Consider the following 26338-nt stretch of genomic DNA (forward strand, 5'->3'; position numbering starts at 1 on the left):
GAATGGAAATGGTCCATTACGGTCAGTAACCGGATGAACTGGAGGAAAACACGTTCAGACTGGAACACTCAAATAATACCAGTAGTAGAAAACAAAAAACCCCAAACAATACAAACAGCAGAAACGTAAAGTACCTAACCACATGGACTGGAATGACTTTGTCCTTTGCTGCTCCTGAAATAAAGAGACTTTGTAATGGAAGAGAGCTTAGAGACAAAGGGCTGCTGGCTGGCTGGTAAGCCTGCAGCCAGTAAATGAGGTGCTGGCAGAAGGCCATCTCAGTCTGGATGACGGCTCACCCTGTGCAAGGCCTGACTCTTTGGAGATCAAACAAACGTGAGTTAAACCAACACAAATGTGTATCCCAAGGTAAAAAAAAAAAAGGCTCAGACTGGGCAACCTGGTTCGAGTTCAGCGTCAAGTTCTGAAACACAGCTGCCTAAGCACCCATCCTGCAAACACCCCCATAGGGAGCAATCGTGATGGTGCAGCACAGCACTGCTGTGCCTGGCAGAAACCAGGCTTGGCAGTTACGGCATATTATCCCCAGAGCACAGACATTCGGGTATGAGGGAAGTATTTCACTAGTTGTTTTTTTTTCCATATGCATTGGGGATTTCTGAACTGGGCATTAATTAATTAAAGTGCTGGTTGTTAATACTTGTAGACAACTTATCCTGTTCTTTAAGGACACTGATAAGCAATTCTGGAGGCTGGAAGGAGTAACAGGCTGTACAAGATCGTGGGCAATAGCGCTTGATCAAACCCAACGTGTCACAAGTATGAAAAAGTAGAAATTTAAGATCCTGTTTTTCCTCTCAACCTCATTTCTACACACAACTGAGTGAATATGAAATATAGTGTAAAAAAAAATCAAGTTTGGATCACAGTCCTTCTATCACAGCCTGTAAAGTATTTAGTGTGGATAGATACATCATGTTTACTGCTGCAGCTGAACATTTTCCATTACAGCCTTTCCCCCAGAAATGAGCCCTATTTTGAGGGCACACCAATTGATGTTAATAATATTTTGAAATTTCTCAATCCTCAGCAATTTTTGGATGGCTTATACGCATACTGAGGTGATACTCCTTTAGATCACCTTCTTGTACGCCCACATTCAAAACCAAACAGACCTCTGTAACAGCGTATGTTCTGAAGATTGAGCACAGAAAATGAGCACAAACTGCAACAATGCTGTTTCTTTCCCCTTTAAAACAAGGCTGTTATAGAAGGGGGGGGGGAAAGGGAGGGTGAATAGTGCTGTGTAACCTTGAATTGGTCTGACCCGAAGGCTTTGCATCATTCCACAAGAACGTTCCCTTCCCTGTAATCCACAGCCCTGACGGAACACAACACGTCCTGGAAGAGCAGGTCCTCTGCAAGGGGCTATTTCCAAAGCATTCAAAATAAAGCCATGAAACCTTACCACCAGCCCCACCAGCAAAAAGGAACAAGACCACCTGCAAGGCCAAGACAACTGGGAACAGCCCTGTTAATGGAAAGAGGATCTGTTTTCTATATAATTCCCTTAGCCTTTGTTAGTTGGTTCCGGATTGCTGACAAATTGGATTATTTTGCCTGTTCTACTCTTATAGAAGGCTTTTTAAACTACATCTGGCAGTTATCCGCTAACCTAGCAATTCCCTGCTTCCATGCAAATCTCATTTAGAAGCTGAGTACCTCTTATCTACCAGAAATGAGAACACTCCTCTTACGCGCTGCTTACACAACACTGACCAGGTTGGCAGTAAGGGTAAGGATAAATTAATTCCATTAACTTAGGACAAAGAACACTTTCATATCATGAGAACCACGCACCTCCTGAAAGCTGTCCTATGAACAAGACTGACTTCCACTCTCCACTCCCAGAACGAACACTGCAGAAACTCTCTATCTAGAGATTCACAGTATGTTTGTTCTTCTTAGCATACTGTGGGAGGTTGATGAATAAGAAATCAAAGGCAAAGCTCCTTTCAGTCTTTACCAATGCCTCCCACCATACTTTCAGATCCGTGTCTCCCCAAGTCAAGTTTTCCTTAATTTGCTCACCAAGCTGTTCTCTAGCTCTTTGCTGGTATATTAAATAGGGTACCTGGGGAGACTGGTGGGGTTTTAATCCACCTACAAGGAACATCTCCCATATCACATCAACATTTCTCTACACCAGTAGCTGAATGGGACATAATTAAGCCTTGTTTACAAAGCCCATCTTTACAGCTCTATTATCACACTGTATTCTTTCCAGAAAAAAAGTTGCTTACAAAAGCAAACAAATAAATATATATATCCTGCCAGTCGTGTATATATCCTGTTGTCAGTTGTGGAATCAAAAGGTTAAAAATAAACCAAAACAATCATTAAACATTAATGAGGTAGATCTGAGCAAACGAGGTTTCCCAGCTCAATTCTTCTGAACAGGAAGTAAGACTGAAATGCAAGAAGTCAAACAGCCCCCAGAATGAGTTTCTGTAAATGAGTTTGGTACTGGCACATACAAACCCCAATAGGACTTGCACCACTCAGTGAGCAGTCTGAATTCTGCAAAAACCAACAAGGAGAAGCTTGAGCATAATGCCAGTGATGTGCTCTCAGAGTGGCAAATGCACTGCAACAGATAATGAAAAGAACCTTCTGTTAAAAGTTATTGCTAGTAATGGCATGTAGGAATCTGAATTCTTTGTATCTGTTGAAATTCAGTGACAATGTTTTACATAAGGATTAATACGGAGCAGGGAAAACATCTGCATGGTGGTCTAAGTGGGAACTGGGTCATGCAGGGTTCAGCCTTCATATAATGGGACAACTCACACGTTACAGCCAGTGCTTAAATGCTTCTCTGCGTTTAAAATGAATGCTGAGCAACCTCCAAAGCTGAAATACTTTGTTTTGAACAGAAACAACAACTACACACCTGAAAATATCTATTTTAAATGTTGGTAAAAGGTGTGAGTTATTTTCTTTCCTTAAATCACTGAATGCACTCATGGCAGAATCTGCAATCATTGTAGAAACACATTCCCTTTTTAACTGACTGGCCTTCTTTGAGCATTATCCCATTTACAGGTTATTTCCTGTTTACATTGTAAAATAGAGAGGCAAAATAAGCTTGATAGCAGGTTGGGCAACAGCACTGGAAGTCAGGGAACCAGCATCTGTAACAGAAGGAGCTGCTTAACATTGTCTTAGAAGTGAGAACTAAATGACAATGCATGAAGTGTGCACATTTCACAATTCCTAATCGTAAGACACAGGTAAGTTATATGTAGATTATTAACAGCAAGACATTTTAGTATCAAAAATGTAACATTTTTCCTGCGTTAACCAGTGTGCAGACTTTCTAGCTTACCACTACACATGCACTAAGTGCATCTCTGTCACAAAGTACATCGACGTGGTGACGTTTGGAAATGCAGTATAATGGTCACTGCAATACAACAGTCATTATTTATTCTAACAGAGAAGTCATTACTGATCTTAAATAGGAAGTAATCAGGAAGCCCAGAGATAGCCTGTGAGAAGAGACAGGGAAAACAGGACAGAGAGAGGAAGCCACACCAAGTTAAAACTGTCCAGCATCTTATGCCACAACCATGGCAGTGCGGACAAAGCCAGGCTGTCAACAGTGCTAAGAGTTGCACCATTTAGGGCAAGGCAGCCTGGATTCTGCTCTGCACCTAGGCATACATGGCCACAAAAACCTCACAACATGTATTATCCCTTTGCAGGTACTCATCCGAGAACGAAGAGGACTTCTTTAAATTGCAAAAGGTGGAACATCTTTTTCGTTGCTGGTTATTTCATTTGAAAAGTAGCTGGGACGAGATGTTCTCTGTTCAAAAATTAGCTAGCCTACTTTGAAAGCAGCAACACACTTGCTTGTCATTGACAGAAAGCATTTATTTAGAATGGTATTTACATTTAACGATAGTAAAAATAGATGTACAGGAAATATTAAAAAATGAACAGCAATACGAGAAAAAATGTTATCTTTTGTAACATAACCAGCTCATAGGAGCCCCAAAACCCACTCCCCTCAGGGAGAAATTGCCTGACAGTTTTTTACTGCTTGTTTTCTGGCACCTTCCTCTCAAGTGTCTGACATCAGCCATTGGATTTTAAAAAGCTTATGTGGCATCTAACAAGTGCCTGCTGTCATAAGCCATCAGACAAGATGGATCTCTAGTACTAAGTGGCAATTACTGTGTAATTCCATACAGAAAAGGGGTGAGTATAACAGAGCACAACGGTGTCCAGGAATAGAACTGAGAGTCCTCCAATGGAAGAAAAAGTGCTAACTCAGAAGACAAAAAATCCAATTATTTTGTACATCATCGGTCAGCATTCTGCACAGATTTACAGCGCTGTGTTTGGGTACAGAACGAACTTGCTGGGCAGCATGGGCTTTTTGTGGTAAAAACAAAACCAAAATCAACTCCCAGAGGAGCAGGAGCTTCCCCATTCAATGTTCCCAATGAAACCCCCCAAACAAACAGAACTGGTGTCTCTGGAGCCTGCTCACAGCCCGAGCCAGCAGCTTCAAAAAGGATCCAGCAACATCACAAACCTGATCACAACGTCACGGCATTCGGAGCCTCACATCGACAATCTCAATCTCAAAAGTAACTCTTCAACTGCTGTTCAGTCAGAACGCACACGGACCAAACAAGGAACGTGCCAACAGCCGGTGCCTGAGGTTAAACTTCTAGTAAGCAATTCAAATTTACAGTGCTCTGATCCTACAGTAGCTCCATTGTTGTTGCTGCCTTTTAAACATGTACATAAGATGCTTGTTAAAATACTCAATTATTTAAAATGTTTACTCACTTGCAGTCACCAAGCTGTCCCATCGGCAGGCGTGGGGCAAACCTTTGTCTGTTACACTTAACCTGTGCCAAACGTATCACTGAGGAGAGTCTGACATTTGCAGTGAATATTACGAGAAGCAATGCAAGGAACACAAAAACACAGCACTGATTTAGACAAAATTTCACGTCAACTTGAAGCTACTACAGAAATTGTGTGCATCCTAGACTTCATCGTGGGAAGTTAGCAAGTAAGGAAGAGGAAGGAAGCTGGGGGACACTACATAATTCATCAGCAGCTGGCCTGAAGCTATGCACTTCAACTACAAGAAGAACTAGAGTTGGAATGTTTAGTTCCAAACTCAGGGAAGACCCAGATACTTCTACAAATGCTAAGAGTAAACCATCAATAATCATTTTCAGTATAACATCTTGTTATAAGCTTGTTACAGTTCTGCTGATGATCCAGTTGTCTCAAGAGAAAAGCAGTTTGTCCCTAAGCTGAGTGCCCAAACCCAAGCTCCAAAGCACTGCTGTGGTCATGTGAACAGAAACCTTTCAGCAAGCTGCTAAAAACCTACAGACCACACTGGGGATTGCAGCTAAAGAAGTTGTGTGAAGTCTTCTACTTTTCTCCAATTTGATACGCCGCTGCTTCCAAGGAAACCCAGAATCTTTCAACAAAAGTATCCAACAAAGACAGCTGAGATCCTTCAGTCAAACTGATCTTCCTTAACCCATTCTTTCAAATAGGTTTCAATGCCATTTGTGGCTGAGACTGCAGGGCAGGATCCTACTTTAAATCCCACTGAGGAGAGGCACTATCAACTGTCTTCTCTACCAGACAATCAGATGACTTCTAGAGATGGTGATGGTTACCTGGCCACTCAAAAAGAGGAACGCTTGGCCAGGCAGCTTTCCACTTTAAGGGAACATATACAGAATATATATATATATATGTATATACACACACAGAAATATATGCACGTATACAGAAATCTTTTTCTTGCCAATGAAAAAGTAGGCAAGCTACTTTTGATAGCTCATTTACTGATACAGAACCTCTCATAAGTACGAGCCCATTATCATTTTATGCAATGGAATCATGAGTTTAGGTTCACAGAAGTCAGGAGAACAGTTCAAGGACAAATACTCCATGAGCACCTGCTCTCATGAGGTGAGAAGCAGTCAGTCCAGGTGTAAAGTGTGGGGACAAAAGAAAGACTGCCAGACTCTGCGTAGCCTCTAGGAAAGGATTTACTGGTCTCAGTAATCCAAGCACTTAGCAAGTATACGAGATCCAAGAAGGGACACACTGATAGAGACCACATAAACTGCTCTCTGCATTTTACAGCAGCACTAGGACTGAGCTAACCAGGCAGCAGCGGGTCCACTGAAACAAGCTGGTGGCAGAAAGCAAAGCACATGGCACTGGCCCCAGTTACAAAGCACTGTTCTCCCTATACAGAGATAAAGCTCAACAAATAGGAAAGCTCTCACCTCAAGGGCAAGGGATCAATTTTCAAACAACTGAAATATGAAAGGGCTGTGAGTTATGAAAAGTCAGTAACAAAAAAAAAAAAATGAGCAGCATATCAGGAAGAAAAAAATATGGCACATAAAATCATACAGCGACTCACAAACATATCTACTCTATTACTGATCTCAAGGCTAACGAAGAGAAACTAAGAAAATAAATAGAAAAAAGCATTTTCAGTGCAAACAAATGCAGGAGCAAAATAAGTTTGAATAATGTAACAGAGGCTTGACAGAACTAATATCTTCCACTGAAACTTTAACCAAGCAGTAAGAAAAAACTGAACTCAGGAAAGAGAGAAACAAGGACTGTGCTATTGCAGCCTTGTTCCAAATTTCCACATTGCTGCTTACTTCTTTTAGCTTTCCTGTATCACCACCACACCTGCAGCCCATCCTCTTTCCATCCACCTATTCATTCTTGAAATCTTTTGCAAAATCTTTTCCTCTTTCAGATTTAAAGATCGAAGCTCTGATTTAAGTAGAGAAATCCAAACCCTTTTATCTAAATTCTGAAAATAGGGCTCCTGCTTCAGCAACTGCTCTGTAGAGAGTGGCTGTGTAAGTATCAATAAAGCTCTAATAAATACCAAGCATCCTCATGTGTTTCTTTAAATTCCATAAGCACACGAATGAGCCAAACAGCAGAGTTCTTTGCATGAGATTGAACAGAGATGGGAGGGGAAAAAAGATGGCGCTGAAAACTTACCAGGTTTTAGGTTTAGGTTTTGTGCAACCTAAGCCTAACAAAGAAAGGGAGAGATGTCAGCAGGAAGAAATGGGATAAAGCAACCCAAAGAGCACTTAAATAACTCAGTATCTCTGAGTTATTTAATTATTAAATAACTCATGTATCAAAACCAGGGGGAGGAAAAAAAAAAAAAGGAGAACATCACAGTTGGTTGTGAGAGACAGAAAGGCCAAGGCAGGTTGCCAACAATTAAGCATCTCTAAACAGCAATTGCTGATGGCAGTTGGTGGAAAATGCTGTTCTTGGAATCATTTACTGGTGGCAGAAGCAAACGGGAACAATAAAAGAGGTATTTGATTTTTTCACTAAAAAAAAAAAAGCGTGAGAAAGGTTTGCTATGTGACATATTAAGAGACTTCTCTTTCAAGACTGGAGCAGAGGACACAGGAATTAAACCATATCAAGTACAGACGGTTTGGATGCTTCTTTGAATCCTATGCTTCTTGAAATGACAACAGGGTATATATAAATGAATAACTTCAAAGAAGTAATGACTATAAAAAAGACAAGACATGAGTTTTGCAGCCAGCATTGTGTTCTTTCCCTGTGTTACAGTCTGTGACCGAATCTGTATTTGAATTTACAGGTGAATGCACACAGTACCATGTTAAAAAGCTCCAGAGTAAGTGTAAGAAGAATGATGTGGAGGTTTGCAGGAAAGCATCATTAAATCATATGCAGTTATACCTCTATAGTAAGTGGATATCATGAATTAAGCAGAAAAACCTTCAAAGCCACATCTACAGCTGATGCAAACACCTTCGTGATGCCATTGCACACCCCTCCACACAAGCACCAAAAACATTGTCTTGAACTCTCTGAAGTTTAAAAAAAAAGATCTTTTTAAAGCTTCTTCTTCTTCTTTTTTTTTTTTTTTTTTTAAAGCAGAGAAGAAATCAGATCTAATGATTGCACAAAATATGTGGGCAAAAATGAGAACCCAAGATAAGGAATGTTTATCTGTTAAATGCATGCATAGGAGAAAAGGAACAATCCACACCACATCCACAAAAGTGCTGAGAAAAAAACCCTTTTTTTTTCCCCTGAAATATTGATCTTGCCTGCAAGAATTCTTTGTTACAAGGCTACCACAGCACCATCTGTATTAGTAGTGGAATTTTCATGATTGCTATTCTGGGAATAGAAGTTGAAAACATATGCAAGTTATCTGTGGGCCATGACTTCCAGTTTCAGAGCAGTATTGTGCATTATATGAAAACACCATCACAAAAGATATCTGCTACGCCTCCATCGTGTGAGTGAGTCAATAGCTGTGTTAAAAAAAAAGTGGTCTCAAATCACCAAAAGAAAATCTCAAGTAGATAATGAGAATTTAAAATAAAAGGCTGAACATAAGTGCTTACCTCACAGATAGTACAGAGAGCATTCAGAAAGAACCTTCTCACTATGGAGTCTAAGCTCCTTTCAATGTTTTGTTGCAGTTTTTAAGAGTTTGCAACCTTAGATGAAAAAAATGAGAGAGGAAGTATAAAAAAATACCTTTCCAGTCTCAGAACTGTATAAACCAGCCCACAGAATAACTGTGAACTGGGTCCATATAGGAAAGCAGGGATGCGAAACAGAAGCTAAAAGGCAGTGCTTTTGTAAAAACAGCAAATGCCTGCAAAATAGCAGAAGAACAAAGCATGTGGATTAGGAGCACAAACAGTGAAGACACCATCACCATTAAAAGGCTGCTCTCCTGACCCCTGAATGGAACTGATCTGTGCTCTTCCAATAAAAACCATTTTACACTACTGTCTGTCTGTGCAGTGTTGAATTAAGCAGGCTGAGAAATGGGAAAGCGCAGCACTTCTCTTGTAGGAAGCTGGACTTTAGGAATCTTCTGTGAAATGAAATCACTGGTAACTCAAGTGAGCGACTGCACAAGAAGTAGCAAAGCCTCAGCTCCCATGATACAGATATTTCTCCATATGCAGTCCCATTCAAACACTAACAGAAGCAGAGACCAAAGAAGATGACTTTCACAGAAGCCGGCATCTCTTGTTTTAGCACAGGATTTGTAAGAGCACACCAGTGCCAAGGAGGAAACCACCGAGGAGATGGAAAAACAAAGATATCTGCTGCTAAAATGGCACAAGATGGCAGTTCTGCCAAATTCACACTTTGATTTTTAATATATTTGTTAATACAGCAACACTGTGGGAGCATCAAAGAACATTTTAACTTGAAGAGGTTAATAAAAAAAGGAAGCTTTATCAGGTACAATCCCATGTCAACAGTTTATTTTCAGTGCAAGTTAAAATACAGTTATTGCTTTAGTACACAGAATACACACCTTCATTAGGCTAGTGTCTGGTTTTGGAACACATTCCCTTCTGAATTATCTGCTGCCAGATGATGCAGCATTACAAGTGTCAATGTGCCAAGAACACAACCAGCTGTGACAAAGCACTACAGAGGAGAAAAAGGTACAGCAGGTGGAGAAATACCTGGCTTGAAGGGTAACAGGTGGTTCATCTACTGATGATTAAGCTTCGATTATGTGTATGCCATCAGCAGCATCCTACACTCCTCAAGACAGCATAACAGCCATGCTGACCGTGATTCTGTATCAGTGCATCTTTTTCAGAAGAGAAAACACTGAGGAGTTCCATTTTTACACAATGCCTTTAGAGAGCTATGCATGACAGAAATCCTACTGCAAAACGAGCAGCAAAACACATTATTCCTGCTCTCAGGTACAAATGAGTAAACTTAGAGCCTAGTATAGCTAACAGGATTTTAGGAATGGACTTTTCTTCTACTAAGTGAACGAAAAGAAACTTTCTTGCCAGGGATGAGCTCCTACTAGATGAATACAGTTGCTCACCTTTCACTACCAGTAATTTATTCAGATAGGTTGGAGCTGGAGATCCATTCACAGGACGTCATTGGTACACCATGTTCCTTAAATCAGCAGGTGTCCAGCTCACAGTAATTGGCAGCACAGTGATGGACCATACTAAATTGGAGAAAATGAATTTGCTTTTCACTCCTGCCCTGCATTCCGTGCAAGGATGGCAAAGAGTAGACACTGCAAGAGAACTAACTGGATGTTTTTCATGCCTATCAAATGCAAAATTAATTTCTAAGGTTACTCCTATGGCAGTCTCATAACATTAAATTCTAATACGAACTCCTGAAATTGCTCATTTCCAGGCACCATAACTAAACTGTTTTTGTTAGATCACTGCGATGTACTATGCTTCAAGAAACCCCACATGGCATTTCTCAGGAAAACTTCATGCCAACTCCTTACTGCATTTTGTCATCTTGCAAAAAAAAATAAAAATTCAGATGTTCAAATATAACCAGGATATTGGAACAAAAATAATATTTTGTTCCATTAAATAGTTCATAACGGGTTAAAAATGACTTGATACTTCCAGTAAATAATTTCTCTGGAATAAATTATCATTATTAAAACCTCCTTTGACTTTCAGTAAAGGGCTATGGGCTTGCTACATGTCCCAGTGACCATACCTGACAGGTCAAGATTCTGCAGACACTAATGCAAGTCCAACCATTGTGCAGAACATAGACACTTCATTACCAGTACTTCCATCTGGGCTTACTGGGCACGGACATCATCATGCTGAAACTGTAGACTGAAACGCATGCAGTCAGTGCGCTCAGGAAGAAAGGCTGTGTATTTCTTGAAGGATTCCCTGATGCAGGAAAAAGAAAACGGCAATGGGAGAAGCACACAGCATGCCAAGAAGCCTCTGAGCAAGCAGGATGTTTTGTCAGACAGGAAGCAGCAGCAACATCTCCACAGCAATGGCTGGCAGGACAGCACTCGCAGCTTAAAGCCTCTGCCGTTCCAGTTCTGTACTGTGAACACAGGCTAAGTTTAATACCAGTATTAAAAGTCCTGATTACACTTTTATAAACGCCTGCTTTGAAGCTGTCAGCAAGCGTAGCGCGTGGCAGCAATGACAAACCTAATATGCTGACACAGATGGCAAGAATGACCAACTTTCTCCGTTCCTTAGGAAACAAATTATACTCCTGATAAGCTCTGAATGGCACGAAAGACAGAGAACCTACCTTTGATCCCTGGAGCAATTCAATGCAATAACAAAGTTGTCTGAGCGCACTGAGCTTTTTATTTTCCTAGCCTCGACACCAAATGCTCACTTTCAAGTCTATGCATAACAGGGGTCTCCACATGGACAACAGTGATCTACAGAAACACACAGTCATGGACATCGTTGATATCAGTTGTCACAAGAAATAACAAATTGGCCAAAATAATGACGACTATGGGACAAAACACATGGCAGAGATAGCACCTCTTACACTGGCTTTAGGTAAGTGGAAAACATGCTAGGGAAGCAAGAGTTAAGCACTGCTTGTGAGAGTTTGATAGCGTGGAGCGAGCCCTGCAGGGAAGATATGATTTCTTGTTACCCACTATGTCAGCTAACCTAAAATGAGGCAAGACTGAGTCCATAACACAGGTTACTGGCACTTTACATTTTTCTTACATCTTTTTTTTTCTTACTATGCCAGTTAGTCTGTTAAAGCATTTTTTCTGCGTAACTATTGTGTATAAATGAGAAAGAGCAAAAGGTAAGATTCTTCTTGACCAAGCACAGCCAGCAGCAACACTGCAACACACCAAGCAGAGATCTTGCCAGTAGCAAGAGAACAGAGACCTCTCATGCTATGCTATACACAAGTGTGCCTGAGAGCTGCCCACAAAGTACTGCTCATTGGTGCCCAATAATCACAATTCAGAAGGAGGAACTGCATTACAGATTTTGGGAGGAGTTGTTCTTCCTTTCTAAGCTCATTGTTAGCAGTCATAAAGATTCCTGCACTTTCTCCACTAACAACTGAAATTCCGTTTCATTGGATTTCTATTATATCTTGAAATTGTAGAATTTTCTCAGAGAAAAACAGAAGCAACAGAGTAGGTCTGGTTAGAACTTAGCAAAGAATGATTCAAGAGGAAGGAGTTTCTCATTTCCTGTTGACTTTAAGCTAATTTGTAGTCTCAAAATTACATTTAGTATTTTGCAGTCTTGTGCAAATACACTTAAACTTGAACATTAAATAGTTTGTTTTCAACTAAAAAAGGCAGTCAGGACCTGGGATAGTGTATTCAGTTGGTTGTGCCCACACCTATCTGGACCAGGTTTTGCTTGGGAGCAAAAATACATTTTCTAACGCCTCCTTTACCTGCAGAGAAAGAAGGTTTAAGAACACACTCAGGTCTACTTGCAGCTCTCTGCAGAGCTCAGACAGATGATCCAGAAAAATGTATGTTCAAGGACAGTAATGGCAAAGCAGATGGACAAAACCATGCACATTCAATTTAAAGAGGAAAGTAGTATCTAAATTGCGTTTTGTTCTTCTTTGAAAGCAAGGAAAATAGACTGATGCTTGTGGGTATATTTTGAGGCTTTCCAGCACTGTATGCACAACACATTTCAAGACAACAGAATTTTGAAACAAAGAAGGAAGCAGGAAACTAATATTAAATCCCTACAACGTGCTGTTGGGTAATCATGAAAGCTGGATTCTTACAGATACTGAAATTACATACGCATACAGAGCCATGGAGGCAAGGCTAAGAAGTCAAATCACTTGGATTTTCTGTTCCTTTCTTTCCCTTCTGGCAAAAGAAAAAGGGAACTCAGTATCGTAAGATCACAGTATGTCAGGTTGGAAGGAACCTCAGAATCCTCTAGTTCAATCTCCTGCTCAAAGCTGTAAGGTCAGAACAGGTTGCTCTTCGTTTTATCTATTTTCATCTTGAAAGCCTCGAAGAACACAGCATGGCATCTAAAATTCAGCAAAGCTCTCACACTGTTCCACTGCACCAGTAGGAGAACAGCAGAAAAAGATGAAAAATCTCACAGTAAAAATGGTATTCTGAATAACTTCCAGTGGATTACAGGAGGAGACAAATGGTATGTTGTTGGTTTTTAATTAGAACTATTAATTCTGTCATAATATTTGCTTTCACAGTGGCAACATTTCTGAAAGATCAAGCAAGTTTCAACTCAAATTTCTGGGCATTCCCATAAAAGGGAAATTACTTACCTGTGAATATCAAGCACACATCCAGCTGTGCTAGGCATTTCTAACTACAAAAGAACCACGAAAATTGTCTTTTTAAAGGAGAATGTTTCACTTTCTTTTGAAATTCTACGCTGATGGGAAGTTGGATGCAGGAAGGAATCTCTTCATTCAATTGAAAGATACAGATTTTAATGTTTGCATGTATCCATCATTTATAAAGCCAGAAAGAACCTCAGTTTTTGATGAAAAACAGTTCTTAATGAACATTAGGCCTTATTTTGAAGTCTTGCTATGTAAATTCTGAACTAAAATACTTAAAAGCTATGTCTTCCTTGAGGCGTGCTGAACAACAAACTAGAACAGGACTGCCTTGGAGGACAGACAGCAGCCAGCTATAAAGACAAATTCAAATCTCAAAAAGTTCTATAAATATTTATACTTTATTTTCCTTAACATCTTTTGAAAATGGTAATTGCTAATGAAATCACCAGAAACTGCATTGTGAGCTACACCTTGCACTTAAAGGGCAAGAACAGATCCAGCTCAGCTGCCAGTGTATGGAGCACTAACGTCTCCCTTCAAAGAAAGGTTTTTAAAGTGATGCAGGATTTACAACTAAGATTTTAATGTAAAACTTAAAATACATTTCCTTCTCCATCATTAAAAATAAATAAATTATGCCAGTTACGGTAGAAAATGTGCACTTGCACACACACCAGAAGGCAGGATTTGCTTTTACTACTAAAAGGTATTATTTTTCCCAATTTTAAGCTTCAGCTTTTCTGAAGGCAAATTTTTAGTTTACTTCCTGAGACTTCTGGAGCTCAGTGGGAGCACTCCGCTCCTCTTCCAGCCCTGCAGTTCTTAACGCTGTTTCTCAGGTCAGGCTCATGCATACATAAGCTGCTTTAAAACTTATCTGGTAAGCAAAAAGGCACATACATTTTACATGGATGCAAAACACATTCATATATATATAAAGAATAAACAAATATTGAGGAAATACTGCATTTTGAAAAAGATACAGCTGACCTGGGCTTTAGAACTGTCGAACATATGGCCAGAATGGGAAGGGCAGCAGAACTCTACGTGTCAGGTGCTTCCACTGAGATAACAATTACAGAGAGTGAGCTCAACTCCCTGTGGTGCAAGAAGCATTCACCTGGCACTGACATGGAAAATAAATCTTTATTGTGCTTGCACGCTTAATGTAAAAATTACTTTTTGTACAACTCTGCAGCATATACGTGCTTTGAATATATCATAATTGAAGCAATTCAGCAAGACTTGGGTCTGAATAGCAACATTGGGCATTCTAGTTTTAGAGCATTTAAATAAACAAAACTTGGGATAGAATAACGAAGACCCACAGCACTTCTTGGGGGAGGTTAAAAAATAAATTGAGTTTCCAATCAACCTCCACAGATAGCATTCTGTCTCTGCTAGGCAGGAACTATGGCACTACTCACTAAAACAGCACTCCATACTTCTCTTCAACACGAGTACAGGATGTGTTCCTAGCCATACTCACACTCACCAATCTAAAATTGGGCCTGAGAACATACAATTTGATTTAATTTGGGAAAAATGCATGTAGATGCAGATGGATATGCACCACACGTGCTTCCACATACAGTGCAGTGTACGTACATGTACACAGTGCATGTGTTTGCCTGTGTTTGCTCACAACAGCTTCCAAGTGTGCCACTCAGCCCCTTCTCTAGCCTTCTCTTGTTCTTGTGGCACAGTTTGCCCCCATTTATCCCTGCAGTGCCAGGAGCAGAACTATTTGCAATTTCTGTAACTTCATTTTCCTCTCAGCTGGATGGGGCTGTGACCAACTGGGCTATGGGAGGTGTCCCTGCCTATAGCAGGGGGTTGGAACAAATGATCCTAAAGGCCCCTTCCAATCCAAACCATTCTATCATTCTATGACCTCCTCATGCTGCCTCTTTACAATCATTACTCCATCTGCTGTTTTATTAATTTTTATTTCTGCACTGACACTGCCTCCCATGTTTTCTTTCCATTTGCTACAACAGACATCTCCAGCCACTTTGCAGCCAGGTGTTTTTCAGGATTCTTATCTACCCCTTTCTCCTGCTCTGCTGCATATTGCCTTTGCAGTATGTTCTCCCATTTCTCTTTTGACTCTGTCTTCTACAAATGACACATGAGATGAGCAGGACAACTCACTTCTCACAATAAGTAAGGAAGGCCAGGCAAGTAGGGCAGAGAAAAAAAAGTGCTACTGTATTCTAGGGAAAACGTGCAAGCTTTGTCTTCCAGTGCCAGGCTGTCCACATGAACATACAGCATTACGTAACACAACACCGTGACAGTACTACTCATATGATCAAACTTGATGGAAAGTGCTTCGTTCCTAAACCCAGAGCATCACTCTGAGCTTATGTCCTGCTACTGCTTACCTAATAGTCTGAAATAACTGCAGCATGAACAATTATGCAAAAGAAAATATCAAAGGCTTTGCAAAAATCTATGCTTACCCAGACATACAAAAGCTTTTGAACTTATGTGCTGTTAAAAAATTAAAAAAAAAAAAAAGGTCTGTTTAATTGTTTAATCTACACACTAAAGAGAACTGGTTGAGAAGCTTGCAAGGAAAGCTTCTACAGAGACAAGGATCATTTTTCAGTAAGGATATATAGATAGGTGTGTATATATATGTAAGACTTCTAATATTTCTTAAGAAATACCATATTTCTATAGGAATCTAAGTCTAGATTTCATTGTAGACATTAAGAGCCTAATTCTGAGCACATATCTGCTTAAGATTATATCAGAAAAGATGAGTTACTAAAAAAAAAACTTGCATAAGACTAACTCAGACCATTTTGCTTCTGCTGGAATCTTCGATCTGACCAACATTCACAAGTAGATATGAGGAAGCCACCACCCTTAACACACACAGTCTGTATGCATTTCAACTACCGCCCTTGTGCCACGATAGAAGAATTGATTTCTATCTCACCATGGGTATTTAAGCAATTGTGTAGTTGGGGAGTTTTTCCATTGGCATCAATGAAATCTGATTACAGTATTGTTTCTATCTCAAAACCAGTAAGAGCTTCAGGATAAAACCCATGCACCTGGATCAATGGTTCGTGCTGTAGACGAGATCAAGGACACTGTGCACTGTCTGAATGTAATCACAATGCCACAGTGAAGTTCTCATTGCTGCATGTATGTACTAACAAGCTGCACAAAAGGTGTCACCTAATCCAGAATTCATCTACCACCTGTTACTGGTAGCAGGTGGGAGGATGCAGATGCAAAAAGCCCAAGTGCTGCAATTACGTAACTTCTGAAAGAAATCTCTTGTGTTTCAGCAGCACTAAGAGTTGGCTGTCCTACAACAGCCAGTCACGGGTCTTCCAGTATTGCCTCTCCAAGCTTAACAAAACTGATTACTCTTTTTTTAGCATGAATTTTCCCTCAGAGTCAATGACAGATTATACAGCTTGGAAACTCAGGATACTTTTCAGGGAGGAAAAGATTTCAAAATCAATTCTGAAATAATCTCATTCCTGCACAGTGCCTCTTCATTCTTGTCTTACTTGAGGTGTTGACAGACAGAAGTGTTTGATAACTCTCTTTAAAGAGAAAAAAACAATAACAAAACAACAAACACAGCACTGCAGCTCCTCTCTCATGATCTCTGTAAGTTAATTGTGAATCCTGTACGTTATGAGATACTAACTTTATGATATAAGGAAAAAAAAGATTCTAGGTGAGAATCAGAATTGCAGGATATAGCACACTGTACCTAACCATAACAAAACAGAACTGTAATAAAGACCAAACACTTTAGGCATATAAGAGACAGCCAGCTCCGAGTGCAATCTCCAGCAGTTTCCATTTCCCCCAGCACTGTTTCAGAGATCAGAGCAAAAGCAATATGAAGCTACTCTTAAGCACCATATATTTTTTTTAATAATCACCTTTTAATCACAGGATCCTAGGAACTCAAGTATAGTTGATAAAAATAATTGTTTCTGCTCAAGGTGGAACACTTCACAAAAAGAAAATCTGACAGAAGTCAAAAGAGGAAGATTCTCAATTCTCAGATTTTTACATTGAACACAAGCAGAATTCAGTATTTTAACAATACCTACCTATAATACCTCTTATATTATAAAACTTCCCACAGAGAGAAAACCAAGATGCCAAAGCCTTGCAAGACACTTACAGGAAGAAAGTTGAGTTGTTAGATGACACCCGAATATTTTATAAGATAAGATAAGATGCTAAGCCAGGAGATGCTGGATTCTTCCTATCTACTAAGAGAACTGTATCCAGTATCCTGACAAGTAGCAGAACTACTGAGACAACTTACGAGCTCATGAAAATATCTGTACACATATATCAAATCTGTGAAAAGAGAGAAGCTGTAGGAAAATCTACTTTGCTTGATGAAGCTGGAAACTGAAGTTGGTGGCCCTGCACGTGGCAGGGGGTTGGAGATTCATGATCCTTGAAGTCTCTTCCAACCCTGGCCATTCTGTGATTCTGTGATTCTGTATTCCTCACTCAAAAGACAAGTGAAAGATTTCCTAAGAAGATGAAAAAGTGAAAGCCAGCAGAAAACAGAACATACCAAGAACTTTCTACTCGTGCAACTCCAAAAAAGAATTAACAGGAACAGCACTATGCATCCAACAGAACAAAAGGGCTCCTGTCCCACTGAGAGTGTCATAATGTGTTAGATTGAGCAAAAGTCACCTGAAGTACTTAAGAGTGAAAAAATATCCCTCACACATTAACATCCCAGTAATCTACCTAGCATTGCTTGCACTTGAAACACGTGAAAAGTTTGATGCATAGCTGTTCAGAGTTAACTGCACCTCAAAAGACTTTGCTGCTACTTACTCCTCACTCCATCCCAAGCACTGCTTTGGCAATGGCAATGAAGATTCACAAAGGTCAATGCCACGCAACATAAGCAGTATACTAAAACCCATCAAGAAAGAAAATATTTAACTGATACAATATTGACATTTCAAACACTATCTTAAGCTTTTTTTTTTTTCCGTTCAAAAATTGAAGGATTTGCCTCCTTTATTTCGACACGGTTGGTGCCAGTATCAAACAGATATCCATCTTGAGCTTTTGCTTTCAGGAAAAATCCTTCTAATGTTCAGCCATACAGAGAAGCATCAGCAAACTAAGATGTATCAGATATACCAGAGATCCTGACAACAAGAAGCAGCACGCTGCCACTGAAATTCAAAGGTTCAGACACTATAGCTGCTTAAAAAAAACAACAGTATCAGCATATATACATTTACTGAATTTGTTGGGTTTTCTACAAAAACAAGGAAAACAAGATAAACCTCAAAAGAAAAGGAAAATATAGTGAAATGGCAGCTTCAATATTTCTTTTCTTTTAAATGATCCAACATGGAGTTCAATTACATGCCAAGAAAGGTAACAGTTTTTGAGGCTATACTACTTTAAAGGCTAAGAGATAGCTACCAGCACGTGTTTAAAATCAAAGGATGAAAAATGAAGACAGTTCTGGCTAGTTCCACTTCCCAGGTCCCTTTTAAACCATTTAACACATATTCTCTAAATTTAAGTACAAAGTTTCCTATTTGCTGAAGGTAGTGGACAGCAAGAACTGTGAAGAGATCCCTCACCTGCAGGCAGAAAGCTCAAGGTGTACAACCTGCACAGGTTAGTTCAATAATCAGACATTACATGAGATTTTATTTGCTGATGAAGATCCAGAAACAGAGTAGAACAAAGGAAGGAAAGAAGAAAAACCATCTTCAGTTATTTCAGCACAGTAATTGTGGAGATAGCTTTCCACATCTTGTGAGAAAACAAAACAGTACAGCTTACCAGAACTACAGTGACTTCACGTGTGTGTGTGTATGCACACAGATGTTATTTTGTAGGTAATGAGGGTCTGTACTGCTGTTAAGCCTGAAGACATTCCTGGCAGAACAATGTCATTAAATACACAAGAAAAAAAAGACCTTCCTTAGGAGCAGCTCAGTGCACCCTAAGAAGTTACGTTCTGTTACAAACTGCAATCTTTAAACACAGAGGAAGGAATTGTAAAGGAATTGTGACTGCTTTTTATTGTTTCAGTTGGGATATGAAAAATCTTTTGTGAAATCTACTGTGTTGGCTAAAAGGTAACTTACTGTATTATTCTGTTCTACAAACAGAAAATTGACCTACAAAACATCTGAAGAAGTCCTGGCTCACCATCCTTCACCAAGCTGGGTAGAGCCAATTTGTCCAGAAAAACTATTCAGACCAGGCAACCTCTGGAGCTCAGAACAAAAACCTTACAGTCCTCTCAAGCAGAAATTTCAACTCGATTTCGTGTGCATCACTGTGAAAGGAAGGAAATGGAACAGCAGAGGAACTGATACAAAATACATTTGTAGCTTCCCAACTGATAGTTTCACTCTGGGAATAACGAAGGGATCATGTGTTTTGTAACAAACTACCCAAAATTAGACCCAACAGCCAGAGATTCATAATCACTTGGCAAATCCCTGGCAACAATCACTTCTCAATAAAAATAAATAGACATCAGACATTCACTGCCTACTCTTCTGTCCCCATTCCAATGTTTCCAATTTAATTAGGACTATTAAAATCCATTAATGTGTAATATTTAAGTTAGTATAGAAGTGGGAACTGTTACACGAGCCCTGGCATTTTCACTGCAGTTAGTGAGAACGAAGAGCTGGTACGTGCTTTGTCACACCATTACTGCAAACAGACGTGCAGAGTCACAGTCCTAATGTGAAAACTAAGTGCTGATATTCTGTATACTGTTTTCTATGTCTTGATATTTTGGAAAAGCTTTTTTTTTTTTTCTTCTTTTTTTTAAAAACACGTTTAAATTCTACCACTGCATTTTAGCAAGTGCAACCCACTGCTGCTGTTACCATCATTTTAAGATGACAGCATTACAGAAATTAATATAGGCATAACTTCTGGTGCAGAATTAGGAAATTAGGAATCAGAAACAGCAGCTTTGCTTCAGGAGAAAAGATGGACTACAGCTGGGTTGAGGAAACACAGACATGTAAGTGACTGAGACTTGATGCCATTTCCCCCCACTTTCAAATTCTTCCAAAGTAATTTCCTCCAAGATGAATTACTTTAAAGATTATTCCCCAAGAATTCGAGATTTTAAACCCATTGACTTACTTATGGTACTAAAATGGGCTCAACTGATTATCACATAAATCTAATTGAAGAACCCACCTACCATGCACCAGAAAGGCACGATGGCAGAAACAGCAGCAAAGCAGCATACATCAGGGAGAAGCTGGGCAGCAAAGGGACACGTTAAAGAAAAAGGGCCCAGAACTTATGGCATTATGAAGAACAAAACAGGGAGCACTGTTTATTTTTGCTTTGAAAAATAAGGAAGCTGGACACAGTTAATACACTCTGCCTTGTGGCTTTGCCTACAGAAAACATTGCGTAGCCTACTGTAGACAGTTGAAAACTTGAGCAAAATGTTTTTAAAAGCCCCATGTAAGTCAGGGCTTCCCATTTGTTTTCTCAGTCCTTAGAAAGCAAGACTAGAACTGCTCACTTAAATCACTTTCATCAAATAACGAAAATAAATCCTATCTGTTCATTCTAGTGCAAACAAGTAATAAGTCTGTAATAAGTTTGCAGCATGCTGTCCTTCCTATACCAGCAAAGCTTATCCCACTACTGCTGCTGATCTTTACAGAACTGCTCTAAAAGCCTTCTGTAACATAAAAGTCCTTAAGCTTGTTTTTTTAATTATACTGAAAAATTAGTAGGAATAACCATACATGGGTATTTTATCCTGAGCAAGAAACTTTTTTTAATGAACACATCTGACTGTAAACCAACAGTTTCCCTTGAATTTGAACTTCAGTCAGATTAGCTAAAGAGGGCTATCATACACTAAACAAAGTTGTTTTTTTAATATCAGAACTGTAGAATCACTTCAACTTCATAGCATCAGTATGAATCAGCATAGGTGAAGGAAGGTTTCCTTTGTAGGAAACAATCATTCCTCACCACAGTATTTGTCACAAACGTTTTTATCCATCATGAACTGTATTTTTAGCAAAGTTCCACCAGAATTTCAATCTACAGATCACTGATTCTGGGATCACTTTTTCAAGGTTCCACTAAACAAAGCATTTCTATGAGCAGAATGCAAGTGGAGATGCAAAAAGCTGAAGATCAGTTTCTCAAAGGTTTAATTAAGCACTGAACTCCTAGCAATGAATGAAAGCTCGTATTTCCCATGAAGGACACTACTTAAATCCTTCCCATGCAGCTCTCAAAAATATGTCTTCTGACCAGTTGCATGGTTTTAAGGACTAAAACCAAAACTAAATTTGCAAGTGATGTAAAAACATTTCCCTCCTCACTCCACAAACACTCAGGTTTGGGTTTATAGGGATATTCAGTTGATTGGTGCTTTTTCTTTTCCTGTGTTGGTTATACAGGGATTTTCTTTTTGTCTATCCCACAGTAGAGACCAAATAATGTGCTCCAACCAGTTTTATCCAGAGATATGATAAGAAGTTTTGAGAATATTTCCAACTTGCATCAAAAATAAAGTATATTGTGGGTACACTGTACAAGAAGCAGCAAAGATTCCTTATAGAACTATTTTGCAAACTAAAAATCGGAGACTGCGATGTGTAAGTTGTAAGAAATTAAAGCATAATTCTATTTGAGATGTGGCCACAATCAGAAGGTGACAGAAGGAAATGTAAGCTCTGTTTTCTCCATGCCTTCCTCCTGCCTTATGCAGAACATAGCAATAATGTTAAGAGAACCAGAGTTTATTGTAATCTCAACAGCTCTGCATGGAGGCAGTCGCCATTTCCTCCTGCAAATACCTGGAGGAGGGTACAGAATATTTACAGTGCAGAATGGTTTCTTCACGCTTTACAAAAGAATTAACTCTTACATCTTTTTTGGTCCTTCTAGAATAATTAATCTATATGATAATAGCCTACAGATTTCCTTGCCAGCTCCTATAAAAAATACACCTTAAGTAATGCTTACACACAGCTTCAGACAAGAAAATTATCATCCCAAGAATGACGAAGCCCAGTATCTTTTCCAGGTGGTGATGCTTAGTAAAAGAAGAGCTTAAGAGTCAAGAGAAACAGAGAGATGGACTTCATAAAACACCCAGCGCAGGTCCAAGTTGGAGACGTGATTTAAACAACAAAAATCCTTCCTTAGACCGGGAAAGCAATGAACAAGCTAAAACACCTGAAAACACACTTCCATGTTTTTATTGCGTGTCTTCTTTGCAGTTTATCTGCATGACCACAACCTCCAATCTCACAGCTGCCTTTAATATATACCCCTACTTTTAATATATTCTCTGATAGAAATAGCTATTAAAAGCTATTATACTATTATACTATCTATGACTGTAGAAAGAGAAAGCTCTACACAGCCAGTTGAAAGGCAACAGAATATCACACAGATGTGGGACAGAAAATTACTGAACTAAAGCTAGGATTATTTGTGATCAAAACGTAGTCATATTCTCTACCTAAATACCATCCTTCTATTAAGAACTGAGAAACAGTTAAACGTCTTGGCTCTCATAGATCAGAACAGAAGGTACTCATTAAAAAATTGAATCCTCTGCATGAAAGTGTGTGCTCTGAAGGAAAAGTGGCCACAAAGACAGAAGTCTGGAGAAAGGTGTATGTATCTGATCTAGAAACAGTAGTTTCTACCAATGTTAGGGGTGGAAAAGTGTCCTTATAGTTATCTCCATTGTTTAGAGTTTAAGCGGTCAGTAAACGGTGTAATGCCATTGTGAACTGTGCTGTGAGTCTAAGGCACCAACAACAGCAGCCAAACAAAAACTTGTTTGGAGGATTTAAGACAGGGATGTAATACCAAAAATGTAGACAAGCTGATAGTTCTGTATGGTGAATACCTAGTCAAAAAAAGATTCCCCCTCTTGAAATACCCCAATCAGTACTTTTGGTACACATACCTCGAAGAATTCTCTCCTCATGGCAACGTAGAAAGTCCCAGATTCTAACAGTGCCGTCGTCAGAGCATGTAGCAAATTTATTATCCGTGGGTGAGAAACTGTTACATGAAGACACACAGCAGGGGAAAGAAGTCAGCATTTAACAGATTATCTATGCTTCTCAGACAGGGCAAAATTATACTGTGTTATACACTGAAAGATGCATTTGAACACAGGGACTTTAAAGTGAATACGTTGCCTGCCACTTCACCACAAGACAAGAATTTAGCATGGGATTACTATTGCATTGCTGTCCCCAGTCAAATGAGAAATCCAGAACTTATTCTTAGCACCTTCCTACCTACAGACTGCATACAGTAGCACCTTTTTTGCAGGATGAGAAGCAATAGCAATATGACTTGGTAAACATCACCCTAGATTTTCATGTTTTGCAATACAATAAGCAAGTGACACTGTATAGAGGCACAGGAGAACAGTTCTTAGGGAAAAAACTCCTCTTCAGCCACAGGTGATTTGCAGCAGAAAAGCAAAAATAAGGGAAAGCTGGTCACATGAAAAAGCTAGTTGAATCAACTGGTGATAAAATAAACAGTATATAAAACAACCACATAACTTCTTGTAAAAGAAATTTGGTAAACCTCCCTTCTTTTACCCAACCCATGAAAAGAATTCTACAGACACAGAAGCAGCTTCCAGATTGAGCAGTCAACATCACATGAGGAAAGTCACTGGAAAAGTAAGGAGTTACATAGCCTTAATCAAGGGCCAGAACACCTCCAGCAACTGACAGCACTCACTCCCTTTCTGGTGCAGTGAAAGACCATGAGAGCCCTCTTGAAATCCTTGATCTTTATGATCAGGAGAGAGCTTAAAATAGCAGAGAAATTCAGTGTAAGGCCACAATATTTAGTCATGACAGTAACTGAACCTAACAGAAGAACTTTACATAACCAAACAGAAAATGCTACACCCTATCAAAGAAAAATGGTGACTTTAGTGGAATGTGCTTTGGTGGCAGTGAACCTTTATCACCAAGGGCCAGCACCTGAACCCAAAGAAACACTGCTTTAGCTTCATTTTGGGTCTGCAGCTTCTCTTCAGGCTTACTTTAAAAACATGTCTTCTATTCCTGTATCTCACTAAGGATTATATGCAGGTTTGCTTTAGAGAAATCCTTCATTTACATCTTACTGACAGTATCACTTTAGATTCCATTTTTTATATGTTATATAAATATATACATTTGCACATTTGAAGTATCAAAACTGAACCAAGAGAATATCCTACAGTCTTCTCTTCAATGGCTTGCTTACGGTTTCAGGCTTGAAGAACCCAGTATTCAGTATTAACATTAGACTTCTGTATGTGGCAGACTGTGTGGGTATTTAGTATTACTGGAAGTCTTGGCTTCACCAAGCCAAGCAGTTCTTCACTTTATTTAGTGTTTTATTATTTTGTGAGAACTATGCAGGTATTTCATTTCTGAAGGCTTTATATTTTATTCAGTTAGGTTATTAAAGACTGAATTCTTTATTTGGAATGAAATTGTTGTCTTACACAGTGCGTATAAAAAGGAATAACTGATACACATTGTCACCATATAAAAATGAAAAGAATACCAGTGCAAAATGCGGCAGACAAATACATCTCTAACATATTGCAGAGGCGTATAGTGGGACAATACTAATTCAGAAAGGTGCCAGCAAAACGGTGAGAATGTGGAAACAAAAGAAAATATTGTGTTTATGTGGTGCAGGAAGTTTCCCAGAATCTGACAGAACCCATGCATTTCCGCACCCAGAATACACTGAGAGAACAGTCTAATCATGGCAATAGGTACTACAGAAAATGGTATATTGTGTATAAACCTGGCCTCTCTAATCGCCTCCTTATGTGCCTGGAACATCTTGACGTTGTTCATGTTGGACTGCCAGTATTTCACATATCCCCCGTGGTCTGCTGTCAGCATCCACATATCATTGTGTGACCAAGTCATAGCCCTTACCGGGCTGTCGTGAGCCTGTAAAGTCAGAAAAAAACTTCTAGCAAACATGTTCAAAAACTGTCTGAACCACACAAACAGAGTTAGAAAAGCTCCCACTCAAACAACTGCAACAAAGAAACGAAAACAATGATGATCTAGTTAGATTCAAAAAGCTGAAGGGGCAGAGATGGATTCCCTTCCTCTGTGTAAAATTGCGCTCTAAATAAGAGGGTACTTATTTACACTTTGTTTCCAAAGTGACTGGAACTGTCAGTACCTCGTAGGGAAGCAGAATGAGAAGCACTGAAGGACTGCCTATGGCCACAGTTTGATACAGGCACAGAACAGGATAAAAATTAAAACAAAAAAAGCAAAAAAACCAACAAACCCTGATGCTTCCACCGCCACATTTAGACCACAGGTCCACCATGAGCGGGTGAAGATACGTTCGATGTGTTCCCAAAACATGCTCAAGGACCTCAAGGTAACGGACAGAAACCTTGACAGATGAATTTACCTGTAATATTGTTTCAAAATTGAAAGTCAGTCCATTCCACAAAGTGAATTCTCCACTAGATGCACCAGTAACCAAGCGTCTCCCCTCAGGAGTCCACTGCAAAAGAAAGACTTAACTCAACTTTGCAAATCATGACTTCACAATCATCTGAATAGATCTTAAGCTACTTTTCAGGGCATTTCATCAATGGTATTTATAAGCCATTTGCTAGTCAGTGCAAAACAGACAAAAATGCAGAAGCATGCCAGAGGGCTTTTGACTTTTGTTAACAACAGAACAAAGTTACAACACTGTTAAAGCAACAACAACAAAATCTAATCACAAAGAAGAAAGTTTATTGGCACTAACACAACTCTAACGTGCCATATGAAGCAACCCAGCTGAAATCAATGAAAAGTTGTTGAAAGATGCTACAAGAATTAAGGAGTGCTGACCTTTATCAGTCTTTTATCTGAGTCAAAATACATTACCTCCTCAACAAATCTTTGAAAAAGATTAAATGCACCCCAAACTCCAAAAGTAGCTCTTTGAACTTAGACCCAACTGTTTAATTTCCTAAGTCTCCACAAACAAACACAGAAGTAGCTCAGACATCCTACATGGTGGTTTTATTTGAAAATGTTTCAACTGATCCTCTGTTTCTCTCTTCAGTTTAAAATGTCAATACTCTAAAATAAGGCAGTGCACCTACATA

General features: G+C 39.3%; 1 protein-coding gene across 10 annotated transcripts in view; it reads right to left on the bottom strand.

Annotated features, from left to right (window-relative positions):
- Positions 1-26338, bottom strand: part of WDR33 (WD repeat domain 33) — a 61623-nt gene that overhangs the window by 18600 nt on the left and 16685 nt on the right. For 4 of the 10 annotated variants that reach the window (XM_042885290.1, XM_042885291.1, XM_042885292.1 and 1 more), the window contains exons 5-7: positions 25645-25740; positions 25012-25163; positions 23144-23241 (exon numbers count right to left, since the gene is read on the bottom strand). In XM_042885290.1, coding sequence (XP_042741224.1) covers positions 23144-23241; positions 25012-25163; positions 25645-25740 — 346 coding nt within the window. The other 6 variants (XM_042885299.1, XM_042885294.1, XM_042885297.1 and 3 more) reach the window with 6 other exon arrangements.

This window comes from Lagopus leucura, unplaced genomic scaffold (assembly GCF_019238085.1).
Source record: "Lagopus leucura isolate 7727_CA_CO unplaced genomic scaffold, USGS_WTPT01 Super-Scaffold_100049, whole genome shotgun sequence".
Lineage (NCBI taxonomy): Eukaryota > Metazoa > Chordata > Aves > Galliformes > Phasianidae > Lagopus > Lagopus leucura.